General features: G+C 35.6%; 2 protein-coding genes across 6 annotated transcripts; both read left to right on the top strand.

The window, feature by feature from the left end:
* The first annotated feature begins 1,634 nt into the window (after nucleotides 1–1,634).
* LOC108453404 (cyclin-dependent kinase F-4-like) lies at nucleotides 1,635–6,897 on the top strand. Of its 2 annotated transcripts, XM_053025484.1 has the most exons (20): nucleotides 1,635–1,818; nucleotides 1,898–1,976; nucleotides 2,599–2,853; nucleotides 2,924–2,972; nucleotides 3,086–3,591; nucleotides 3,676–3,754; nucleotides 3,858–3,926; nucleotides 4,001–4,090; nucleotides 4,177–4,315; nucleotides 4,404–4,506; nucleotides 4,602–4,654; nucleotides 4,743–4,809; nucleotides 4,998–5,106; nucleotides 5,197–5,262; nucleotides 5,400–5,468; nucleotides 5,585–5,648; nucleotides 5,744–5,863; nucleotides 6,018–6,049; nucleotides 6,168–6,237; nucleotides 6,495–6,897. In XM_053025484.1, exons 5-20 carry the CDS (start codon nucleotides 3,584–3,586, stop codon nucleotides 6,698–6,700), a joined length of 1,344 nt encoding a protein of 447 aa, XP_052881444.1. In that variant the 5' UTR covers nucleotides 1,635–1,818; nucleotides 1,898–1,976; nucleotides 2,599–2,853; nucleotides 2,924–2,972; nucleotides 3,086–3,583; the 3' UTR covers nucleotides 6,701–6,897. The 2 variants fall into 2 exon arrangements, with proteins under 2 accessions (XP_052881444.1, XP_017606972.1); XM_017751483.2 differs by having other exon boundaries at nucleotides 1,636–1,976; nucleotides 2,599–2,858.
* A 797-nt stretch (nucleotides 6,898–7,694) lies between these two features.
* On the top strand, nucleotides 7,695–10,431 carry LOC108450083 (uncharacterized). 4 transcript variants are annotated; one of them, XM_017747531.2, is made up of 5 exons: nucleotides 7,695–8,267; nucleotides 8,509–8,639; nucleotides 8,914–9,039; nucleotides 9,141–9,268; nucleotides 9,817–10,431. In XM_017747531.2, exons 1-5 carry the CDS (start codon nucleotides 8,069–8,071, stop codon nucleotides 10,121–10,123), a joined length of 891 nt encoding a protein of 296 aa, XP_017603020.1. In that variant the 5' UTR covers nucleotides 7,695–8,068; the 3' UTR covers nucleotides 10,124–10,431. The 4 variants fall into 4 exon arrangements, with proteins under 4 accessions (XP_017603020.1, XP_017603022.1, XP_017603021.1 ...); XM_017747533.2 differs by having other exon boundaries at nucleotides 7,696–8,096; XM_017747532.2 differs by having other exon boundaries at nucleotides 7,696–8,267; nucleotides 9,835–10,431.
* The last annotated feature ends 682 nt before the right edge of the window (nucleotides 10,432–11,113 follow it).

Raw genomic sequence — 11,113 nt, 5'->3', positions numbered from 1 at the left:
ATCCACTCAAATGGCATATTTGTGGAGCAGATGTGCCCATGATTGTCATCTATGAGTTTAGAAACTAGTGTTATTCGCCAATCGACTGGGTTCGATTATGGTATTGACCGCCAGATGATTACAAACTAATGTAATGTATCCGCCAACTATGGCGAACTAGTCGAGTCTTTATTTTCTTTAATGTTTGATAATAATAATGGTGAGATTGTTTTTCTCATGAACTCACTAAGTTCTTGCGAACTTACCCAGTTTTTTCTTCCTTTCAAGTTCTTAGGTTAAGCGTGGTGATTAAAGGGATACATCCAGATTTGTACCTATTTGTGAGACTTTTTATTTTTTGGGGGTTAACATTTATTTGTTGGAAGTGTTAGGTTAATTGTTAGATACCACTGCTTTGAAATATTTAATCTGTATTGAACGTTATATTGAACTCGTCTAATGTTGAATGGAAGCCTTGAAAGCATAACGTTATTGTGACCCATTGATGTTGATTAAGTGGTAGTCAAAGGTCAAATATGTGCATCTTTAAATCCTTAAATATGATTGGTTATTATTTTAAATCATGTTTCCAAATAAAAGTGGTCTTAAATGAATGGAATATCGTTTTGGGAAAAGGGGGTGTTCGCCAAATGGTTAACAGTCTTTCCTTTAAAGAAAGGTGGAAATATGTGTTTTTTAATCAGGTTAATCTATGACGCTCCATACTAGGATCCAATAAGCGAGTCGGGTGTGGAGTGGTACAAGATGGTTTAAACAAGTGGTTTGGGGCTTGTTCTTCAAAGGTATGCATTGGGTAGATGTTTGGTTGAGGAGGAAAATTGACATAAGCAGGTTATTGGTGAAATCATCTTTCTATAAACATCCACATAAAGGCTATAGGTCGCTTGTGGGGCACTAGCTTGACCAGCTTGTTGGGTGGAAGGATTTGTAGATTTGTTTGGTTTTTAAGGTCGTACTCATTGGGATAAGCCATATTTGATCCATACTTATCACACCAAATTGTTGAGGGGAAGAAAATGTAGGAAGCTTGGAAGACAATTCACATAGTGGTATGCGAAGAGTTGTAAAGAAGTTAAGGTGTTATTGGTCTAATTAAGAGGTAGAAAAAGATAAAGAAAAAATGATCTCTCCCTAAAGTTAGAGATAAGTATTTCTAAGTGAGGGTGACCCTTTCTTAACTTGGGGTCTTAACACACGTATGGTGCAAGTTCTATAATGATTGCCATTTGAGGAGACACAATAACTTTCTTGGTGGGTAGTGATGAGATGGAGACAAATTAAGTAAGGTCTAACATATAAACTATGTAAGGAAATGTACAAAACTTGTCTTTGATGGAGTAGGTTAAAGGAACTCTACATATTATACGAATGTGGTTAATGTGATCTGATCCCGGTGAATTATTACCCTTGACAAAGTTGAAACATTTGAGATAATTGCATTGATGAGGTTGTGGTGACAAAACCTGATCTTATGAGGTACTTATAACAAAGTTAATTGTCCGTAACCTAAAATTATGAGATCTGTACATAAAAAAGAAAAGTTGACGAAAACAATAACAAACTAACCAGAAATTTGGTTGGAAGTCATTTTGTTGTAGAGATAGGAAAGGAAAGAAAAGGAATAGAGGTTGGACGCGTGGGAGAGATTCGGACACCAGAGCGTCCATCATGCCAGCTCAACATAATAGAGTAGGGCGTAGCGTAGAGAAGCGGCAGTGCAAACGACCGAAATATAAGCGTTTTCTCTTCTTGGTTCACACGTGACAAGCCGAGAGCAACAACTGCCCCGACCTTATCAGCGTCAGTATTTAATTAAGGGTAGATATTTCCCTTCAATTCCCAAACACAAAGCTAAACATCAAAAATTCAAAAAATTGTGCTAATTTTTGCTTCTTAGGGAGACGGAGAAATAGCGTAACTCTGGATTCCACCTCTTCCCGTCGTTGGCGACGGTGCTTATGCCACTTGGTTTTAAGGTATCTCTTCTCTTCTCTTCTCTCATCCTTTTCTTTTTCTTTCTAATTCCTAACTTGGATCTGATCCGACCTCATCTTCTCTCTGTCTTAAATGTCTAGGGTTAGATTAGAGTTTTTCTTTAGAATTTTTTTTGCCTGTTTAATAATTAGGAACTAGTTTGGCTTCATAGATTTCAGTTTACTAGTTTATTAGGGTTTGCCCCTTTTATTTAGAAGAAATTTCTTTGCATTTGTCGACCTTTCCTGAATTGATTCGTTGATATATTTTTTTTCGTGATGCTCGTTTCACTGGGTTTCCTAATGGATTGATGTTATATAGAACTGGGCATTGATTTTATCTTGATCTGATGAGTCGCTAGTGGTTTAGGTTGGTTGATTTTTGTCTTGAATTCGCTTTCTCGGATGGATATTCATTTTTTTCACTTTTTCCACATAATTGAATGAGATATGATTGAATCACTGCGTCTTATTTCATGGCAACTCGATTTCCTTTCTAGATTATTTACCAATTATACCATGATCTTGTACTATTTTACTATCCCTAATAGAGTTTATCATATTAGACTATCTGCTTCTATAAGATCTATCTTGACTCAAATTTCACTTGATGTTTTAATGTTAGATTGGACCGGGCTTGGATTTAAAAGGATTTAGTTTCCTTTTCAAGACATGGAACAAGTGTGCTTCTGGTCAAATTGCTACCTTTTCCGGATGTTTTCATTCCAAGAAGTACTTGACTGGCGGTTTATCATCCATGGAGATTTTCTCTTGGTTTCATTTGTCAATTGCACTTAGTGCCCAGTCTCTTTTTAATACTCAAAGCAGGAAGCGTAATGCAAGTTTTTTCAGGGATAGGTGTTAGATCGCACTTCTGCAAGTAAGGTATTTTTTCTTTCTCCATTTGACTGAAAATAGATAGTAAGGTTCTAAAACAATTTTCTTGGCAGTGCTTTGCTGACACAACATTTGGTCAAAGATTTTGAAAACACCTTCCAGGTATACACAATATATACTTCCATGATTATCTTTCCCCATATCTATTAAGTATTAACTTTTGTTCGTTTTGTGACCTTTACCTTATTTTTCTATTTTCTTGTCAATTATCACAGGGCTGAACTCTCACAGTAGACAGTTAAAAGTTGCTTACTAAGCATTAGCTGGTGTAGTACTTGGTTAATTTTCTATTGTTGCTCCTGATTAGTGATGTGATGGTGGTTTACCTACAAGAGTTTGTTCTTAGTATATACGTTAATTGCAATTAAGCTTCTGAATTGAGCAAAGAGCACCTTGAGCTTGGCATATGTTGGCTGAAGCAACCATTCTGGTTGGTTCAAATAAGTATGTTTTGTGGAGCTCGTGTATAACTTCTGTTGATGCATTATTTTCGTCTTGAAGCTGTTGGTTTAGCATCAAACTATGCTGTGAGGCCCATCCACCTTATAACCTCTGGTGGATTTAGCTGATCTGCTACGCATTTCTTTTCTCTAATGTTCTATTGTTTCATTTAATACAAGCAATCTTCTACTGAATATAAATGTCACATGGGTATTGGTGGTTCTCATACCTCTCTTGAATAAAGAAAGAGCTACTCTTTTTTCTGCTAGGCAATGGAGAGGTAAGTTGTTATCCTGTGATATACTTGTCAATATTTTTTCTATGCATGATAATTTTTTTCTTATCAATATTTCAATGATATTAGGTACAAATTAATTAAGGAAGTTGGTGATGGAACATTTGGTACTGTTTGGCGAGCTATTAATAGGCTCTCTGGTGAAGTTGTGAGTATTCCTAAGATTTTATTTATTTGATTTATGAACGTGTTTCTTCTAATATGTTGATATCGGTGTATCTTTTTCAATTAACTATTTCTCTGTTCTGAAGGTTGCAATTAAGAAAATGAAGAAGAAATATTACTCATGGGAAGAGTGTGTGAATCTGAGAGAAGTTAAGGTAATATGAGTTGGATTTTCAGGTTTTGCTCTTACCCCCCTTTCGTATACATGATTGTATGTTTCTCTTGACAGTCACTGCGGAGAATGAATCATCCCAATATTGTGAAGCTTAAGGAGGTCATTAGGGAAAATGACATTCTATACTTTGTGTTTGAATATATGGTTGGTAACCTATCTGTTTTCTCCTATAACATGCATTTAATTATTGGGAGTTAAGTTATTTTACTGAAAGCATGAAAATTTTCCAGGAATGCAACCTATACCAACTTATGAAAGACAGGGAAAAGCTTTTTTCAGAAGTTAACATTAGAAATTGGTGCTTCCAAGTCTTTCAAGGTCTTGCATACATGCACCAGCGTGGTTATTTTCATCGTGACCTAAAGCCTGGTATTGTGTTTATTCGTTTTTTAGTGAAATTCATGTTTTTGTTAATTTACTCAAGAGGAATATTCTGTTACTGCCTTTCTCTTTCCAGAGAATTTATTGGTTACTAAACATATAATCAAAATAGCTGATTTTGGTCTTGCTCGTGAAATAAGTTCACGTCCACCGTACACCGAGTATGTCTCAACACGCTGGTATGTTTGGTACTGAGAATTAGTGGTTTTTTCACCTTTTTTTATTTTTTATTTTTGTATTCGTTCTAACTCTAAGCCTTGGGTTTCCTTTTTAGGTATCGTGCCCCTGAAGTACTTCTTCAATCATACCTATACACTTCAAAAGTTGGTGTGTTTTCTGTTTAATCAATAGAGAATCACTTAAGAAAAAAGTGGCGACAGCCCTTGTTAATTATGGTTTTTCTCCTTGGTTATAGATATGTGGGCGATGGGTGCAATCATGGCTGAATTGTTCACCTTACATCCTCTTTTTCCTGGCACAAGGTTTGTTGTTATATCTATCATTATTCTGTGTTTACTGACTAGTGCCTTCTCGAGACCATACATTACCATGCATTTTTGTAGTTATTAGATGATATTCAATTATGTTTTTCTAATTTGTGGCAATAGCAGATATTTGCCTGGTTAGTCACAGGATTGATGCTAACCCTTCATTACTATTATGTGTGCAGTGAAGCAGATGAAATTTACAAAATTTGCAGTGTGGTAGGCACTCCAACTGAAAATTCATGGCCAGATGGGCTTAATCTTGCAAGAACTATAAACTACCAGTTCCCACAGGTATTTCTCTCTCAAATTGTTTCATACGGATTTTCTTTTGTGTGTATGGTATCTAAAATACTTTTCAACTTCTGTTATTGGACATGGAAGTTCGATGGGACACATCTGTCTGTGTTGATTCCATCAGCAAGTGATGTTGCAATAAACCTTATTACAGTTGAGTGCATTCTACTGACTATTGGTTTTTATTCCTTTCCGTCCTCATCCTGCTGCGGGAAGAGCTTTCTGTTATGTTTATTAATATTTGGATTGTTTGAAGGCAAATTGACATATTCTTTGCTGTTTGTCTTTAGTCTCTCTGTTCGTTGGATCCTTGCAGAAGGCCAACTGCTGCTGAGGCCCTTCAACATCCTTTCTTTCAGGTAGTTATTTTTTTTTGTGTGTGTGTTAATAAAGTTTCTATTTGTTCGTTTATGAGGTCAAATGACATTTATGTTGTAGCAATTGCTTTACCATTAGGCTTCCTTATTATGTGCAGAGTTGCCTTTATGTTCCACCCTCTCTACGTCCTAGAGCACCTGTTTCTAGAACTCCTCCACCTGGTTTGTTCTAATATACAGCCATTTTTGTCCTTTATTCTGGAGGGGTTTTGTTATTTGGTTACTATATGGCTAATCTCTAATTTGCATGCTTGTAGTTGGGGTGAGACAAAAATTGGAGCAGCAATCAGCTAGGAGGTTTTCTGGGGTTCTACCGAATGCAGGGCTCACTGGCAATCTTTCTCTGAAGTCAAATGCATCTATGGGCACAATAACAGGTGATAGATAGTAGAATATGTACCAATGCTTAAATAGTTTACTAATGTTATTTGTTATGGAGAGCTTGATCTGGTTTTTACCCTTGTCTATTGTGCTGTTTATTTCCTAGATGATCATACATAGTGGATTTCTAATTATCATTAATTATTGCAGGTGTGCAACGCAAGCTGGAGATGGTTAATCAGGTAATTTTATCTATCATGGAATGTTTCTTAGCGGTTCTGCTTCTCTAGTAGTATTTTCTGTACATTGTGTCTAAAACTGATCTTGTTTTGTTTTCCTTCTCTTAAACGTATGAATAAGAGTGATCATAAATCCTTGAAGAACACTGTAAAACAACCAAGGTATCGACCACCTGGAAGAAAGAGTCCAAGTAAGTCTTTGCTATATGAAGTTTGATTTTAAAAAAAAAAAGATTCAACCATGCCATGACTATTTGTATCTGAATATTACCAGTCCATGGAGAATATGAAATATGGAACCTACATATATACTTGTGTATATGTAATATAAATCAAGTTTCCTGGCTGCTGCTTACTGGATCTGGTTGTTAGATGGAAAGTTTCCAAGAGCCTATTTTTTAATTAGTCTAGTCTTGTTTGATATTTGAAATTAGAAAATGAATTGCAGTGTCCATCGGCAAGCATAGAACTGCTGCTGGAGCTTCGGATGTAGTGGAGAAGTTGGCAAATGTGACCATTGTAAATCGCAGGCAAAGGCCAGCAGCAATGAAAGCTGGGGTACAGTGGACAACGCAATCTAAGAATGACATTTTTCTTAGACCAACCCAACAGATACAGTCTGGAAGAAGTTTTACCAGAAAAGTAGTGGGGTGAGATGGGTGGTGGTCCAGCATCTTGGTTTATTGTTATGTATGTGTAATTGGAGTCCAAATAATTTTCTTTTATGGAAATGAACGCTGTTTGAGTGCTTTATGTAATAGAGACGTTTGTTCTACGCATTGGCTATTGCTTTTTGTTTTGGAACGATTATGCAATATTTTGGACTTCTAACATGATTTTAATTGTGAAAATTTTCGGAGCGAGTAATCCAACCTGCTAGGCTAATTTTGTATACTGTGCAGAGGAAGACCTTGGTCTTTTGGGACGTATGTTTGGTCAAATATTATCTTGTATTGAATACAAGATGTAATATAAGGTGTAAGTTATAAGTTAGTTATGATTCTGAGCGAGTAAAATTGCCTTTTGTATTAATTATAATTTAAAATCAAAATTTTGTTTCCGTGCCTCGTAACCTTGAAAACCAAAATCTCTAGGCTCTTGCTGTTAATGTAGCTCTTGACTTTCTTAAATACTTTATGGATAAAAGATTAAGGGAAATTATTTCTTTATATATGATTTTTTCTGAGACGAAGACCACATTTTCATTCACCATCCTCTATGCAGATTTCCAAGATTACTCATCAATCCGTTGAACACGAACTCGGAACACCACCAAGTGTTATACTGAGAATTTCGAGGCGTTATACTGATATCACAGGTCATCAAATTCAATGGGTACAAGTTAGCTAATCCGTAAATTTCAGGCGAGGTTTTTTCATGCCAGATTTTTAATCTAACTTACCAATTAACTTTATGACATCTTATTCATTTTTAAGTCAATTAAACATTTTTAACCTTGCTATGTTTTCAAACATTTAAGGATTAAAATGTTAGTTTACAAAGTAGAGGGATTAAAATGAACTTCTCAACATAATAGAGGGATCTTTGTGACACTTTAATGAATTCGGACACAACTCATTATGGTTTTAAAAACTTTAATTTTATCAATTTTATTTTTAGTATAATTTTTATAAATATATTTATCATAAAATTATTTTTACCGTTTGTGTCATGAATTATATTATGTAAGAGTTGGATTGAGTTAATTTGATGTTTCTATATTTTTTTATGATCCAACAAATATTTCGACTTTTTTTTCTTTATAAAATGAAACTCTAGGCTTCAGCTAGATCTGTTTTCGTTTTTTCTCTTCAAAATTGGCCGGTCGGCTTAAATTTTTTTCATTTTGAAAGAGAAAAAAAAAACATTCTAAAAACGCAAGGATCCCTAGCGCAGCGTGCTCTCTTTATTATTCTCAGTTCTGACTCTACAAAAGTCTCCGATCACCGGATAAATGGTCCCGGTGACCGGTCCACTTACAGGAAAACCGTCTAGCTTCTGTTAATTTGCGCTTTTGAGTGTATGGATTCTCAAGAACTCCCCGATAATGGTAACAAGGGTTTTCGCTACATGTTACTTCGAATCGCATTTGCCCTTCTCTTCCCCATCTTCGCTTTCTTTTCCTTATCATTCTTAGTCGGACTCCTTGCCATTTTCATGGGGGAACTCTCAATTTCGAATCCCATCTCCATCCCCACACAGTGCAAGATAGTCTCTAGCAGTATGCTTCTCTGGGTTTCTCTTTACTAATCAAACTTCGACTTCTCTTTGTATCATATTTTGATTATTTTTCCATAATTGATATTTTTTTCTTTTAGTCTTAGCATATAGCACTATTTTCAGCTTTAACCAGCAATTTCACACGCTATCATTATTTCTCATCGATTACGATGTTTTTTTGGGTTATATCGAGGTAATGCAAGCTTGGTTTCTTTTGCTATTTTTTTCCTATTTTAAATCAGGTGTGGATATTAGGTCATCGAAGGTTTGCGAGCTTGGATTATTGAATTATAAAGCAAAGCATGTGTTTTATCCTTTCGAAAGGAGCAAATTTAGATGCCGTTATGATTATTACTGGACCTCAGTGTTCAAGGTAATATTATATCTAATTTAAGTCATTAGCTCAACTCATTTTTTTTTTTTTGCAAAATATGGGTGTTCTTGATTGTGGCAAAATTTCTTCTTGATTATTTTGCCATTATTATATAATATTTGCATTTCTACTTGATTATTTTCCTAAGAATGGTATATTGATTGGTTTTGGGATTTGCCAAATCTTGTAATTTAGCTGTATTACTGAAAAGATGACATCAATATTAAGTACTCTAAAATATCTCTATTTCTATACTATTGTGTAACGATTGCAGGTGGAGTACAGAGACCACTCTTTGGGTCAGACGCAACTTGCCTTGACAGAGGTACCGAATGAAGCTCTTCCGCTTAGTTGCAGACCTAACTTTGGTGCTGCTTGGTTGACCAAAGATAAGTTTAAGGTAGCTTTTTCAAGTTCCGGTTGTTCCTTGTGATCATGTACAGACCAGATTTTTTTAAGTGCAATTTTATGTAAATCTATCTAATCAGTCCCCTTTTTCAGGTTAATGAAACCTATGACTGCTGGTATATATTAGGTATTTCCACAGTGAAGTTGTACGATGAAGGTTTTTTCAGTTGCCAAGCAAAAGATCCATCCTCAATTGAAATGATAAAACGATATTTTATAATGTGAGTTTACTACTTAGTTTCATTTACATTTTATTTTATATAGTTGCAGGAAGTTGTTTTCAGTAGCTGCTTCTTAACAATGTGCTTTTCTGGTCGTTAAATTGTTTGGTTGGGATGAACTAGATTTGCATTTTGGTCCACCTTTATTTTGAACTTGAGTTTCTAGTTAGTTTTTTACCCTTGGGATCACATGATGAGTGCAGAGCTGAAGTTATTACAGTGTGGTAATATAGGTTTCCAGTGAGATTGGACTTGAAAATTCTAATAAGGTAATGGATTCTGGTAAAAATGGAAAAAGTGAGAGAAAGAGAGGGTAGCGGGTGGACTTGTGAAAATTGAATGAAGATGGCATAATTTCTCTAGATTTAGACTGCAGTTGATATTTTGCTGAGAATAACAAAAATTTTTATGCCTTAATTTTCATCATTAAGTTAATGTGCAGTAATCTTATCTGTTAATTACTTTTACTGATCGAGTAGGAGATATTGTGAACTTCTCTGTTTTGATGTCTTGGTGAGTTAATGCTGCTTTCCTCTGTTTAATTATAGTTGTTTTGATGGCATCAGATCCACCAAGATTTTGCGGTCTTGGTTTTTGGGTGAGGGGAAAGCTAGATATTGGAGGTGGGAAACAATAGCAGGTGTCGTCACTGGTTTTTCAACATCTATAATCACTATCAGCTTAGTTAGAATCCTACAGCATACGAAGTCTTTATTTCCTGAAGCCATTAACACAGCCCGTATCAAGCGTGTTTGTTTCCTAGTAGTGTACTTTTCGGTTATATGTTGGTTGGCATCGCAATACTGGAAAAGGCTGAATATCCCATTGATTAGAGTCTATAAGTACTACTACTAGGCGGCAGTTGGTTTGTTTTTTTACTAGTGCAAGTTGCCCCTGGGTACATAGTATGTATGATGTAGCTTTAATAGTGGAGATGTATGCTTGAGTTGAGTAGGTGAACAAGCAAGAAGCAGAGAGAAAGTGGTATACAGATGATTTAGTGTATAAAAAAGATGTATTCTGATGTATAATATGTGTTTTCCTGCTGTAGTAGGTAGGAATCTAGTGTACCTGAGAGATTCAACTCAGTAGTTCACAGTGCATGTTCTGTATGGCACAGGTTTATGATTTATGAACAAAATCACTCTTTTTTTTTTTGTTTACCTGCTGTAGTAGATAGGAATTTTTCTTTGTCTTTTTTGGGTAAGTTACCAACATAGATGTTCCTTTGTGTTATGTACAACGTAAATGTGAACTGCGTTTGTTTAATCAAGAAAAAGAAAAGAGCAGCGGAATTAGGACCATCATCATCATGCAATGCAAACATTCCATCTCTGCTTTGTTCTGCTCTTCTTCAATTCAATTAAATTCGGTAAAGCTATTGTTCAGACAATGCTGGTATCATTAACTAAACATCTTTTTCTTTCTCACCGACCAAAATTTACGCCTTTAATAAATGAAAACAGATTCTATTTAATATGGTATGATATGGAGAAGATACCGGCATACCCTAAAACTTAATTTCCACCATGCTTTGCAGTCTCATCTGACTCGCTGCTACTCTCAAATTGCATCTTCCCCATGCTATTGGAGGAATGACTATGTGAAACGCTACCGGTTGAAGTATTTTAGGAGCAATCTGTGAGGTGGATGATGCTGTCAAGACAGTCCCAGGCCAAAGGGTGTTCTTGTTGGGAACCACTAACTCTTGCATCCCCTGTACAACACATTTGACTCAAGTCCTAGGGAGATTTGTTAGCTTGTTAGTAGGAGTAGGAGTTGTTAGCTTGTCAGTAGGAGTAACAATATGAAATTTTGTCGAGGTTGTTCCTTGACATGAATTCT

The sequence above is a fragment of the Gossypium arboreum genome, chromosome 1 (assembly GCF_025698485.1).
Source record: "Gossypium arboreum isolate Shixiya-1 chromosome 1, ASM2569848v2, whole genome shotgun sequence".
Classification (NCBI taxonomy): Eukaryota; Viridiplantae; Streptophyta; class Magnoliopsida; order Malvales; family Malvaceae; genus Gossypium; species Gossypium arboreum.
This window is presented reverse-complemented; position numbering and strand designations above follow the sequence as displayed.

What these genes read in the sequence shown, in the direction of transcription:
- LOC108453404 (XM_053025484.1), top strand. An exon ending in ATCTATGGGCACAATAACAG is followed by an intron (nt 5,864 to 6,017) that starts GTGATAGATAGT and finishes TAATTATTGCAG; the next exon opens with GTGTGCAACGCAAGCTGGAG. An exon ending in ACCTGGAAGAAAGAGTCCAA is followed by an intron (nt 6,238 to 6,494) that starts GTAAGTCTTTGC and finishes AATGAATTGCAG; the next exon opens with TGTCCATCGGCAAGCATAGA.
- LOC108450083 (XM_017747531.2), top strand. Translation starts at nt 8,069, where the DNA reads ATGGATTCTCAAGAACTCCCCGATAATGGTAACAAGGGTTTTCGCTAC. An exon ending in GTGCAAGATAGTCTCTAGCA is followed by an intron (nt 8,268 to 8,508) that starts GTATGCTTCTCT and finishes ATTTTAAATCAG; the next exon opens with GTGTGGATATTAGGTCATCG. An exon ending in TGACCAAAGATAAGTTTAAG is followed by an intron (nt 9,040 to 9,140) that starts GTAGCTTTTTCA and finishes CCCCTTTTTCAG; the next exon opens with GTTAATGAAACCTATGACTG.